Below are 14,762 nucleotides of genomic sequence, written 5' to 3'. Positions count from 1 at the left end.
CACATATGCCAAAAAACTATACATTGTAATAGCTGGAAATCACATTCATTGTTTTCCTTTATTTCCCATCTCTGCTGCCTTATGCGCTTTCAGTCTTGCCTGAATCCTTTCTCTCTTCATTTAATCCTTATGGTAGCTGCTATTGCTTGCTTTAAAACCTTACCAATTAGTTTTCCTTAAAATCAATGCTGCTCAGGAAGACTTTGTTATTTCCAGCTCATTTATTTCAATTAGATTCAAAATATCTCAGAATTGATTACATATTAATACCTACATCCAAGTCACCATGCTTTTACTGTTCATTACCTGTTTTTAAGCTAATTGGTTATGCGCACAAAACCCAAAGTTGAATTATAAGCTTACCAGTACTCCCACAGCAGAAAAAAGGCCTAGTGACTTTGGCCCCTGAAAGGATGCTATTTGCTGTAACCAACCATTAATCCTTCAGATGAGGAATTAGTCCATGACTGTTATCACACTTTTTTAAAAAAATAAATAATCTGCATTTGAGAATCTTACATGAAAGCCAACTATATTAATGGCTCATGAGTTGCTTTTTCATTTGTTTGGGGGAATGTGGGAATGGGGGTTTGGGGTTGTTGTTTTTTTGGTTTTTTTTAATTTACTTGGAACCTCTAGTCATTCTTATCAGGAAATCCTTCTCATTAATGTTCTAAACAAATAAACGATGGGAAATAGATACAAAACCAAGCCAAGTACAAAGGATCTGATAGGATTACTCATGCATAAACTCCAGACACATGTTTGTATTCTTCAGCTCTGTTTACAGCTTCCATGAATCTCTTCTCAACTCAAGTTTCTAGAGCTACACTGGTCCAAAGCCACCACAAAAGCCTTAAGAAGAATTATTTTGCTAAGTATTTTGACAGCACACTTTGCGCGTATGGCATACCTATATACCCAACTGCTACAAAACTTTTTCAGTTATGCTGAAAGACAGGTTTATTTGAGTAATCTTCTGGAAATATGGTGTTAGCTTATCTGTGACAACTTTTTGCATTTTATTTATGCTGAGGAGATTTGTTAAAATGAGGTCATATCCAGGTGGATCAACACAAAGATCTTGAAGGGTTTAAGCAACTAGCATGGGTAACCTTTGTAGTATCAGGAACTGCCGCACAGTGAAAAGGCACTGGGATGTATTGTCATTTAGGGAAGCGAAGACACATCTTTGCATCCAGACAGACACTGTTTCCCTTTTTTAAAGTGTTCTTAAATACAAAAGCTATTGAAATCTTCAATTGTGTCTGTAAAGCTACCCCAATTGGTTCCTGTCAATTAAGTAGAGCTAGGTGTTTGGATTGTCATCAACCACAGCAAATGGAGCTACCTGTGGACTGCCTGACTTCAAACACTTTGCTACAAAACAAGAATTGCTGTGGGGCACGTGCCCCAGTGTCATACCAAGTGACACCACACCACAGGCTACCCGGAGCTTCAGAAAGCCACTGATCTTAGTCCTATCACCTCCGTGCAACCTGTTTAAGAAAGTAAAATAAATTACTGGAGTCAAAAGGAAGCATAGAGAAATGTGGAGCTGATAATCAGACGCTTGGTCTGATTATATTTAAAAAGAGTTTAAAAAGACTCTGTTTCAAAAGAGCATAGTATAGAGACAGTATAGTTCCTATACCTCAACACAGGAATATGTCCACTATAAGTCTTGATGGATTTGTCCCCGAGCAACAGCTTTCAGTTAAAAGATCAATTATTTTAAGGTAACTAATCTTCCTTATACCACTACATTGTGTTAGTATTTCTACTTAAATGTCTTGTTTCCTTTTTAAAACTTTACAGGGAAATCTCAGAAATTATTACGATAATCAACAGCAGCTCTAGACATCAGACCTTCTTCTTATATAGAAGTTAGTCACCTTAATCATAACCCTCAAACAACTTTCAGTTTAACTTCTGATACTGCAGCTCTTCACATCAAATAAATGGAAAATTTAAATGCAAAGTACATTTCCTTCTGATTTTAAAAACCTGACTGTAGTGCTATCACCTCTGACTGACAACAACTACAACAAAAAAAGAATTTTACCATATAAATTGGACAAGTCTTCAGAGTGACAAAAATGCTGCAAATACTATCAACACATACACATCACATTTTTCAGCTATATTTGAATTATGAAAGACTTGAAAGTCTGTAAGATCTGAAAAGTACAATTTTCAAGGAGGGGTAAAAAAACCCTTCTGCTCCTTTTATAGTAAAGTCTCTTTGCCCTCACCCCACACACACTTTTTTTTATGTTCCCATGTCACCTTTAACAGATTTTATGGAATTAAAAGACTGATTGCTATCTTGCATTTGACTTACAAGGAATGCCATACTCTAGTAAATTGACTCCAGATGCTGAAAAATGTTCACACTCAAAAAGATGTATATTTTAATTTAAAAATATATATATACAAAGTGATATCAAATGAAGGGGGGGGGGTAAGTCTAATTTTTAAAGGAGATCCTGTGAGCTAAACAGTTGCAAGTAAGCAAACAACACCTGTATCTCACTTCAGTTTCCATGCAGCAATAGAATTTCATTTAAGGAATATTTCCTTGATCTTCAGAAAAGGGATACACCTCTAAAGCAAATACCAAGTTCTGCAACAAAGACATATGATAGGATAGAAATCTTAATTGCTTCAGAGTGCCTCCTTGTTCCCCTGTTCTAGTTTAAATTCTAATTTTTAGTTTTATAAAAAGAGCTAAAGAACTAACATAATCCAAGCACAAAACTGGAAGTTTCAATACATTTTCTCTTTATGCCTTTTTTTTTTTTTAAATTAAATACAATAGAGATAATACCACATACTTTTAGTCCATATATCTGCATAATCAACTCCTGGAAAAGCAGGCAGTGCATTTTGTTCACTATGCAGGGAACAGTAATAGCAAAGCTGTCAGCTAGACCTCATCGATACAGTCTCAGTTACCTAGGCCTAAAATAAGTGAGTTTTTATTAGGAATTCAAACCTAACACCAAATATATACAAGGCACTTCATAAGCTTATAGGTCTAACATAATCTCAAAGCAAACAGTTTACAAAAAGCTCATAGACTTCTTTGAACACCTTCCCTCACCAAACATGAAAGATTTATAGCTACATTTGAAAAGTAGTAAGTACAGTAACTTAAGTAGCCTTTAAACTCCCCCAGTCCATTTTCTTCTCTGCCAATATAGATACAACTATCAAAAAGCCAACATATTCATACAGGTATTAATTACGTTTCCAAAAGACCATATTTAGATGCCTATTCTGCAAATAATTCTGTATGGGCAAAAATCTAGACCTAAAGAATTTATTTTATTCATTACTAAATTCATATTTGGGTACAAGATTTGCAAAGCTTGAACAAAAACAAGATTTCAAACAGTTTATAAATAATCACAGTTTTTCACTCAGCTGTCTAAAAGTATTACGTCTTTCTCTTGAAATTAATAACTACCAAAATCTTCTTTACGTTATTTTTAAATAAAAGACCTAAAAGGAACTCAGGAAAATCTGAGATGTATTACAAGTTCATAATTTAAACTTATTATTTTCTGTTGACTATCAGTGCATAATAAATAAATAAATTATGATATATTTTGAAATATTATGATATATTTAGAAAGTAATGCCCAGAGTCACGTCACAATTTGTTAATCTACTTTCAAGTATATAATCTTCAAAATTTCTATTTTAACTTGACACTTACATTCTCATACAACAATTAACTAGTGAGGTAAAATCTCATTTCCACAGCTGCCAAGATCTTTGATATAAGCAGGCCTAAACAGCTCGACATGCAAGCTATACCCTCGTTATTAGAACTTACCTTCCCTTCCCTGGGACATTTTTCCACTTCAAGAACACCCTCACATCTGTTTTCACTCAAGAAAAAAAAAAAGAATCTACAATTTTTTGAGAAAGGAAAACTTTCTTTTGTTTTGAATCAAGTTTTTTTTTCAATGCAATGCTTCAAGAGTCTCTAGTCTTGTGACATTCACAGGTGAGTTGATTTGTATCTAATGCACAAACCACTGCTTCCATGGAAAGTCAGGCAGCCTTGAGACTTCAAAGGTGGAAAGGCTGAACATTTGTTTTCAGCAGCTCATCTAATTAAGCACTATAGGTCTGTACTTTTCTGTCAACTTTAAAATACAAAAACGAAACACAGAAAATGGTGCGATTACCACTATGAAGTATGCAATTATGAATGAAAAAAATTCTTGACCAGGAATATTAATTCTTCCTTTATAACTATTATGATCACGCTTTTAGCCATTTTTGTAAACAGAAATATTCTCAAATCAAAGATACTTCATTCTAACAAAGAGTTTAAGACTCTCTGAAAAGGCTATTTTTTTAAAATCTTGATCATTGTATGCGTCTTCTTAACTTTCATATATTCGTATTTTGGGATGAAAGTAATATCAGAATTAAATATAGTACTCTGCTGCCTGCAATATCTATGGAGCAATTTCAAGTGATAAAACTTTTCCATCCTTTCTTGAAATAAGTACCACAGGGATGACAATAGTCTTTTCGTCCTAAAGCATCTCAATATGAGATAATGTTCAGCTCTCCATCATTATTCAGATGTTTTTCATAATTGTTTTCAAAATACATCTCTGTTACAAGGTTCATTGTTCAGTAGTTTTTGTACAAAACTTTCTTAATCACAGAATTATTATTCATTACACCTGAGTATATTTCTTACAACATATGTTTTTAGAAATCACCGTGAACCACCAGAGCAAGCAGTAATGATTTCTTAATTTCTTCCCAATCTTTGATAAAAGCATAGAACATACCATGTTAGGAATAATTTCTGCATGTTGGGAATAAAAAACTGCCTGACAATTTCCTACTAACTACTGTATTTTGAAATGCATTATTTGCTCAGTTACAGTCTATTTCACATGCCAAACTGATGTAAGGATAATACAGCACAGAATTAGGTTCTAGATTTAGCTAGTAAGTCAAAGACTACAGAGGAGTTTAAACATATCATCATAAAGATTTAATATACACTCTGAGGGACTTGGTATCTCAATGAGAATGATTTCAAGTTACTCATCTACTTTGAAGCTCAGAGTTCTCTTACATCATCAGTATGACAATGAGCCTAACAGTAAGATACCTCCTTGCACAGAAGTGTTAACACTTAGCAGAGGTTTCATCACTTCTTGAATCAGATGAGAAAAGAGAATAAAATACACAGACTAAGCTGAAGCACTTAGTAAACTCCTGTATAAAGCTGAAATTTGACTGCATAAGACATAAGATCAACCTAGAGGAACCTGTGCCAAAAAACATTACCTGTTTCTAAATCAGAGTTTGAAATATTGCTGTATTAAAGTACAATACTGGGTTTGGATACGTACTTTCTTCCAAAAACTGTCTAGTATTACCAACCAGAGCATACTGAAGACTGGTCAAGGGTAGACCATATATGATGTAGAGATAATGTAGGAAGACAAATTATAAGATTGCCTCAATTGTGACAAAGGAATTTCAGAAGATGGGCACAGGTGGTGCTGAAAGAACAGGCTAACTATTTCAAGGCCCAATTTGGAATTTAACCTTCTCCAGACTTCTTAGGAAAAAAAAATATAAAAGAATTGCTTTATAAGCTCTTGTAGGGTTTACAGTACTCCTACGGGCATAAAATCAATTATGCAAAAATTAAAATATTGAAGCAAATGATCTCCTGATCCCCACAGGAACTAAAGTTGATATTATAGGATTTGTTGTTCACTTGAAATCAAGGATGGAATTGAGAAAGACAGAGAAGCATCTCTGTACACTTGAAGCATTGTAATTCTTCCAGCAGAAGGTATCCATATAGAACTTGAAGATAACTGTGCAAGAACTTTATCTACCATAAAACAGAAATTTCAGTTTACTTCTGACACTTGATTGCTCTTCATTTTACCTTGCTGCATTATTCCACAAAAGTCAAAAGGTACTGTATGTCACACAAAATGCTTTTTTCCCCTCTATTGGTGTGGGACACGAGTTCTTAGAAGTTCTTCACACACTGGAGTGTACTCCAAAGAAAGAGAAGCCAGAGCCTGCACAAACTGCTTGACAGAAAAATACAGAATGTATGACAGTTATTTATCATAACTGTATTTTTTTTCTTCTCCCCACCATCTTATTAGTTTCTGCACATATGTGAGAGTATGGTAAAAGAAACATTTGATCTTGGAATCCACCACTAGCAGAGGTAAGCACTGGAACAAGATGCTACTCATCTCTTTCATTCCCTGGATGAAGGTTTTCTCTTCTTTAATCACCATTGTTGTGAAAAGAAAAAAATAAAAATCTTCAGCAGAAGGGATCACTGCTTTACAATACTTCAGACTAGAAATCTTTAAGTATTATTGCCTAGAAGGATGCTAAGAATTAACTTAATCCTGAGAATACAAATAGTGTGACTTTAAAAAAGTTAAACAGCTCCATAAATTGTAGAGTTCAGATGAAACCCTCCCCTATTAAAAAAATTTGGATCCTGAAATCACTCCAAAGACCAGTGGGATTTTGGGGGAACTGGTATCAGCTTTATATCACTCCTGCTGACAACTGACTTATGTCTTCTTAAACAACAAACTTACAGTGCCTGTGAATTTCCAGCAGAAAGGTAAGTATGGTTTGTAAATAAGCTGTTATTGGCCAAGAAGCTTTTTTTTTCCCCCAATAGGAACAGATATAGTAGAAAAATGTTAATGTGAAAGAAAAAGTCCTTATCACCCTACCAACTACATTTTATTTCTTTTTTTAAAATTAATTTTCATTCCTTTGAGTACATTGGTAAAGTAGCGCATACAACGTTTCCTATCATAATATAAATACATTTCAGTAAAAATTATAAAGAGCATTAAGATTGAACATTCAAGTGCCCAAAATTTTGATAGCATCAGATCAGTTGCTTGCCAACTGTAATACAACCTGAGTGTACGTATTGTAACAGCTTTTAATACGTGGCCTCGTAGTACTCATGCTACATCTCTGTTCTTATTAAGCAGGAAAATAGAAGTTCTGTGGACTGGAAAAAAGTTTGGAGAGGACACATATTTTCACAAAATGTGCTGGATGTACTTGCTCTGAATAAAAGTTTTATGGACGACATTTAATTTATAAATAGCACATAATTAATCAGCATCACCCCTTAAATGGTATTTCATATTTAATTAGAACATTAACTGTGAACAGGATTATCACACGTCTGTGAAGTAATGATTTTCACAATTTTTATGGATCTCAACAAGTACACTTCAGAAAGTGGAGAAAGAATGGTAGCTTAATAAGAAGGTTATTTAAAAAAAAAGAAAAAAGAAAAAAGAGGAGGAGATTCTTGAAAAAGTGCCTCAAAAGCTTTTGTTTAATATGGTCTAACTTATTCCCAATTCTGTTTCTTTGAAGTAATGAGGCAATTCCAAGTAAGAGTCAGTAAAAACTTTTTTGGCTTGACTTCCCCTGTATTTTCTCTCACTACATTTACATGCACAAAATCTTATCTGGGGGGTTGGGTCAAATCGTTTAGATTCACATGTCATATTTTGTTACTGGATAACATAGAGACATTTCAAAGAGAAACATCAGCATATCATACCTGAGAAAATGTATGTTTCTGATAATACTCATATGCCCTTCCCCATTGTAACAAAGTTGTAAATGGACTGCTAAACCCAGAAAATGCTTATGTTGAAGTGAGGAAAGCAGGACTACGACCATAAGAAAGAAGGGAAATCAGGGAAAAGGGCACATTAAAACAATATGCTCAGAGTCAAGCAGAATTTTGTGAATGAATTTAGAGCTCGTGCTCAAAGGCAAAGGCAATCCATCTGGTTTTGTTTCTTTGGGTTTTCAGGCTTTTGTTGAGATGATTTTGTTGATGGTTTTTGTTTGGTTGGGGTTTTTTTTGTTTTTCATTTATATTCTTTGGCACCTTCAGAAATTATCCCTATTTTAGAGGATAGGCCTAATGCTGGCTTGCAACAGTCTAAGTATGCTTAACAGAGTTGAAATTATAGGCTGTATATCATGATAAAAGTAATAAAACCTACTTGGTATTTCCATCCATGTATTCCAAAGCCTTTTTATAAAGGGAGTTTAACATTACCACTGGCATTTTATAGATGGAAGAGTGAGGTGTAATAAAGAGGACAAAGGAAGCAAGGATGGACCTGGCCAGGGAAAGGCCTGTTCTAGAAGCTGATAAAACCAGAACATTCGAAGAAAAATATAAGGTGGGAAATACAAGTCATTCACTTCAAACCAAGGTCTTGTACTTCCATCTGTTACCACAACTACAACAATACATAATCCACCTCAAAGAGTTTATAAAGGAATAAGAAAGTTCATACTAAAATAATCAGAACAGTGATCTAAATCTGTTGGATGATCTCAGTCCGTAACAGACAGGATGTTTTTAAAACTGCATTTTAATAAAAAAGATGGATAGTCAACTAAGAAGTTTTGCCACATACCATTTCTGCAAGAAAAATATTTTCTAATATAGTTGCCACTGCTACTGCCATTAATACCCGTAATAATCATCATAATCATCATACCCATAATAATCATCATTCATCTATCTCTAACAAAGATTTAAAACAATGTGGTTTTGACATGAAGTGTTTAAGTACCTGCCTTGTTCTGAAACAAACATGAAGTTTTTTATTTCTTGAAGCATGCATATTTTTAAAGCATCTCTTACTTATACAGTGAAAACATACAATATGAAAGCATAAAACCCTGCCCACTACAAAATATTCAAGTTCCATTCCTCTTTCCCCCAAAAATGGAAAACTTAAGCAAAAAATCCGCTAGAACAACAAAAAGGACAAAATTTCAAAGTTACAAAAATGAGGTATCAGAGAGCTTGCTATTTTTTTATCCAAACACAAAGGCCTTGAAAGAAACTTCAAAGCAACAGAGACTGTGGTAGCTACAGTATTCTGCAAGGTCATTCCACACACAGATTTACTGGGAACAGGAAGCCTCTCACAGCCCCAAATGCACATCACACTTAGAACAGAGGAAGAACAAACCATCCAATTTCAATTGCTAAAAAAACACACAAGAAAACATTATCTGGCTGCACAGGGGTCCAGATTCAATATCCTTTTATGTTTTTAAACTTATAATTCTCCATATAGACATTTTGATTGTTAATTATGATAAATTGGGAAAAAATAATTGAGGGACATACTCAGCACAGCTGACATGCTTGAGTACTGATTTTGTTTTCTCTATGTAACAGAACATACAGACGATATAGTCTGTATAAAGTATCACTTATTTTAGCTAAAATTGTCACGTGTAATTTCCAAAGAACCTATTTTCATGCAACTTATTTTTCCTCCTACAGCATCAAAACCTGCATTTATATAGAATATAGGTCAATACACAGGTCAATCTACTACAGCCACCTACACCATAGTGGCGCCTTAAATGAACAAGACTTACTCTTCCAACAGTATATTCTAATTTTTACTGGTTTTCCCAATGCAACTGTCAAGATATTTTAAATGGTACTCTGTTCTTGAAAAGCATACTCAGAATTATGCCCTAAATAATAAAGACATATTTTGAGGTAAGAAAACAAATACAATAAATGCCTACCTGAACCCACTGGAGATGAACCAACACTAAGACTTTGTAAACTTCCATTCCTGAGCAAAGTTGGAGATTTCTGAAGACCAGAGCTTGTCACACTTCCTGCAGCAGATGCCACAGATGAAGTTGGGGAAGCAGAAGAAACTGAAAGATGGGAAATACTTTCTTGACCTTTATTTCCTTTGGGTCTACCAGGCCCATGTTTACTTTGCTTATTTCCTTTCCGTTTCTTCTCTGTTACAGTTTCTTCTTCCATTCCAGAAGTTTGAGCTCGCTTATATGCTGTAGAAGTAAGGCTTGAATTACCTATGTCTCCAGGTGAGCTGTCAAAGTTTTTAGATTGAGAAACAGCTGATGATGAAGGGAGACCAATTAAGGAAGTGAAACAATTGACAGCCCCCTCTTGACTCCCAGTCTCTCCTTTATGTACATCTTTGGTTGACGAAGACTGTTGAGAATGTGTGAAACTGTCACTTCGCAGATCTGTGTCTGTAAAACTCAAAAAATCCTGGGGAGACTGAACTGAACTTCCAGAAGATGACTTCATGCTCCCAGGAGTGCCCATAAAGCTTCCTGAAAAAGAAAGAAAAGAAGAAGTACAATTATTTTTTTACTATAGTTGATGAAAATTCCTGGGGAAGGTTAATATCTTAGAATACCCAACTTTAAAGTGCAAGGACTTTATGGAAAGTATTACCAAGAGCTAAAGAATTTATTTTTAAGGTAACTCATTGCTTCTCCTGCTGATCTTCGCTCTGCTGGATCTGATTCTCAGATTCCTATCTGAGATTCAGATTTGAATTTAGGGCACAAACAAGGTGAAAAGGAGTAAAAGGAGAATAACAACTTTGCTGCTTAGGCAACTTGGACATCCCTCATGTTTTGAAGACACAACAAACACTTGGTGCAAGTCAGAGCCGTTTTTTCTAACCATGCACATACATAGAAAGAAGGCGGCTGATAGAAACGTGCTATGATCACATCTACACTATGCCTGCAATCTTCCTTACCATTCTACCTAAATCAAGGGTCTGACACAGGTCAAGGGAACAGCAACTGCACTTAATTTACCCTGGCTGAGGAGGTGTTTCACAGAAGAGGTATTTTTCAAAAGGACATGAGAGGAAGTGGAGAAAAGCGTATAAAATTGGCATTTTAAGACTTCTATAGCACTAACAGAGAATCATAAAGATCTTTTGTGTAACAGAATTACATTCCTTCTGTAAGATTTGGAATGCGGTCATTTCATCACTGTGTTAGCACATGCAAGGCAGAAAATGAAGCACGCTTAGGAAATACAAACATCTACGTTCACTGAAATTCATTAGCTTTATATGGTTGCCTGCATGTGGATACTGTTTTGTAGAACTCAGACTGATGATGACTATCCCGTCAAGAAAACACTCCTAAATATGACATTAGGAATAAAAAAAGTCCTTTAAAACTTACTATTTTATCATTAGTACTCCATTAACATTATTAGGAATGCCATTTAAGATACAATTTACATTAATACAGCAATTTAAGAATAATAAAAACATTGTTGCTTTGTATTTTAAATAACTTACGTCAACTTCATTTAATGCAGCTTTAAAGAAATACATGCACATAGTAAAGATCTATTTTGCCATCTGCAGTGAGCAACATTTTTCCTTAAATGCAGGATTCCAGAAGGTATTTTTCAAAGTTTTGAAAATTTAAACAAAATAAAACACTTCTGTTTTTCAAGTAAAAAAAGCCTGAAATACTGAAAGAGTTCTAGACAAATTTAAAAGTGCTGACTGCATAAACAAACTCAAAGAAAGAGCAACATCATAAAGCAGAAAGGACAGACAGCACCTACATGCCACAGTGAAAATTAAGGAAAAACAATTATTTTCTAGAACGTCTAATTTGCTGTGTTTCAAAATAACATGTTTTATTAGATAAGTAATAAAAAACCAGAGGTTTAATTTTTTTTAATCTTTCTTCAACTCTGACAAAGATGCCATAATAAAATTTGCTTTTTAGAAGTGTCAACAGTGCATTTCGTGGGTTTTAGCATGTTCAAAATGTCAAACTTTTTTATTACATAAGGTAAATAAACCATATATACTTGTCACGTAATCATCTCCTGCTTATGTATTTCAATTACAAAAAAATAAAAGTAAAAAGGTCTTCCGCTTTGAAGCAAATGGTATATTTTAAATGTCTGCATGTTGAAAATTTATTTAGGGGACACCACATCCTACACATTAGGTAGTCCAGTTTCGTTCTACTAAGCACTAACTAAAAATCCGAAGTAGTATTTTCTTAAAGAGCTAAGGAAGACCTCTATACTCAGATTCATATGTTATATTTTACTAACTTTTCAGATTAACTTTTCAGAACATAAAGAAACTTCTGTTTTTAGCAGTTAAAGAGAATACTTTAAGAGTCTAAAGAAAAGCACCAGTTTTGCCCTTTAAAGATGCGCAACCTTCTTTTTTCATGTTATCACAATGAATATTTTTTCCCTGAAAAAAAAAGTTATTTTCTCTTCAAAGTGAAACAACATCCTCTTTATTGAGGATAACGGATGAGCTGCTTTTCAAGTTTTAAATATGTAAGATTTCTAATTCATGTCAAAGCAGAAGTCGTGTTACAGTGTAACAATTAATACCTTGCTGAAAAGGGCTAGCTGCAGTCACAGTTGTTCCTGGATTTCTTCCAGCACCAGGCTTTCTTCCCCTCTGACCTGAGCTGTGACCTGCAGATTTCTTCCCTTTGCTCTCTGACCCTCTAGCCTCTGAAGAATCTTTTCCACTTGAAACGTGTGTAGAAACTTCCTGGAAATTTGCATTTGTAAATCGAGCTGTAGTATCTTCCAACCGCTTCAAGGAGCCTGACATGGAGTTGTTGCTAGTGCTTGTGTATGTCTAGCATTTTGATACGAGAAAAGAAGAAAAGAAATAGTTAGGTCACACAAAAAACTGTAACGAAAGAACTGCTTAAAAGAACTCATTCTTGCAATTAAACTTAGAAATGTTCAAATACTAAGGTAACTGCCAACAGCAGGAGTTACATAAACTGAATTGTTAACATTTCCAGCAAACAATTCAAGACCGTAAAACTTCATTTCGTGGGAAAAATGCACAAAAATAACGTCGGCTTTGGTTGAAATTTTTACTTCACTGAGGTCAAAGGATTAATTTCAAATCTGTGGTTACACAGTCTTTACATTCTATTTAAACAGGATATTGTTATTTTACTGCTTAAAATTAAAAAAGAAAAAAGAAAAAATGAGTCTTTAAATGCTTTTCTGAAAATACAATTTTTATGCAGTTTTTTTTGTCAAACTGGAAACATTGCTCCATCAGCAGTGGAACTGATGTGAAGGCTTCAAAACCTAAGAACTTGCATTTTTAAGACTTTATCGTCTCAACACCAAACCTAAATCAACTCCAACAAGCCCAGCTGCCCTTTGGACAAATGGCTTTCAAAAATTTTATCTTTAGGCCTGTTATTCTTATGTTAAATTTTGTCAGAATTGTTCATATTGGCGAACTACATATAGTCAAAATAGATTCACAGAAAGCAATTAGGTGGGCAGGGAAACTGTGGGCACAGCATCAGGAAACCACACAAAGGAATATAACTGTTTTCATAATAAAATCAAAAAAAGGAGTTCTAATAGCAGAAGTTTAATATCAGAAGAAAGAAAATTAAAGCAAAATTAGGAAAAAGGAAATACTATTCTGATGATGTTTATACTCAAACCGGCTAGTAAAGTAGCCTTTTGGCTGCATAAAGCTTCTTCATCAAAAGAATATGAATCAAACCTAGAAGCTACTCATCTGTTCAAAGCAAGTTTAGTTTGTTTTCCAGTTCTTTATAGAAGAGAGTCTAAAATAGTATCTAAGTTGATCTCCATTAGAGACTACACAAACACATGCCTTTAAAATTGAGCATATACACACATTTTCCGTGACTGGGGTGCATGCTGAATTTAGGACTACAGCAAAACATTTCCTAATCTTTGTATAGCTGGTAGAAAAAGTTTTCCATATTTTTAGTAGAACAGCTAAGGCATTTACATAGAACTTAATTTTTATATAGAACTTAATTTATATAGAACAACAACTTAAGTTGTCTTCAGTTAGAAATGACAGAAGACAACTAAATATGCAAGCTTTGAGGAAGATGAAAATTTTACTCTATTTGCCTACTGCCCTGTATGAATTATTATGAACTGCAATAAAAACATATTATGGATTTTCTGAATAACAGTGAAGAAAAATCAGTGTAAGTCTGTTAAAGTACAATGTTAAAAATAATTTACCTCAAATTCATATTACTATACTGGTAACTGTTTGTTACCAACCCATAACAATTTATTGTCTTTTAGACAATCATTCTATCATCCAATGACCCCTCTCCACCTGGGAAGGGGAATCCGAGAAAACAAGGAAACACAAGGGCTGAAATACAAATAGATTTAATAGGACTAAAGACTAAGACTATAGCCTAAAGACTGTAAGACTAAATCATTAACGATAACACTAAAGAACCAGTATTGATCCCGATACCAATGTAAAACATACAAGGATTATACTCAGCCAATTCTATCAGCAGGAAGCTGTGCACTCCCAGCAGTGGACAGCAAATGTCAGACACTGCGAGCGCTGAGGCTTCGGGAGGAAGGGAAGGGCTCAGGGGTCCGGCACCGGGGCAAGGAGTTCTCTGGACCGCCACCATCAAAGGACAGAGAGAACTACGCAGCAAACACTCTAATTTATACCGAATGTGACGTTCACCGTATAAAATAATCCTGTTGGCCAGGCCGGGCCTCGCTCCTCCTCATCCATGCACCTGGCAAGGCTCGAAAACACCGAGACCTTGAATCCCACATAGCCTAGCTGGCTAGAAAGTAAATATTTTCATGAATTCAGACACTAGAGACATCTAAAAGTGCAGTTTTCCCAAGCATTAGAAGAGAAGTCAGTCCTGCGTTGCTCAAACAGGACACTGTTTCTAATGAAGATGGAGTCGATTCTCAAGTAAATTTAGTAGTTAACTTTTTGAACTATTACAAAGTACACAAGTATGCTCAATTTTCCTGAAACTGACGTTTCACTTGACCTGAGTTAAGAAGCAGTGGTTCAAAT

General features: G+C 34.7%; 1 protein-coding gene across 7 annotated transcripts in view; it reads right to left on the bottom strand.

Moving 5' to 3' along the window:
• MLLT10 (MLLT10 histone lysine methyltransferase DOT1L cofactor) overlaps nt 1-14,762 on the bottom strand; it is a 146,995-nt gene that overhangs the window by 55,924 nt on the left and 76,309 nt on the right. For all 7 annotated transcript variants that reach the window (XM_054190448.1, XM_054190447.1, XM_054190445.1 and 4 more), the window contains 2 exons: nt 12,278-12,533; nt 9,643-10,209 (listed from right to left, as the gene is read on the bottom strand). In XM_054190448.1, the coding sequence (XP_054046423.1) occupies nt 9,643-10,209; nt 12,278-12,533 (823 nt within the window). The remainder of the gene's footprint in view (nt 1-9,642; nt 10,210-12,277; nt 12,534-14,762) is intronic.

Source organism: Rissa tridactyla, chromosome 2 (genome assembly GCF_028500815.1).
Source record: "Rissa tridactyla isolate bRisTri1 chromosome 2, bRisTri1.patW.cur.20221130, whole genome shotgun sequence".
Taxonomy (NCBI): domain Eukaryota; kingdom Metazoa; phylum Chordata; class Aves; order Charadriiformes; family Laridae; genus Rissa; species Rissa tridactyla.
The sequence above is the reverse complement of the archived record's forward strand: the minus strand, read 5'-3'. Positions and strand labels throughout refer to the sequence as shown.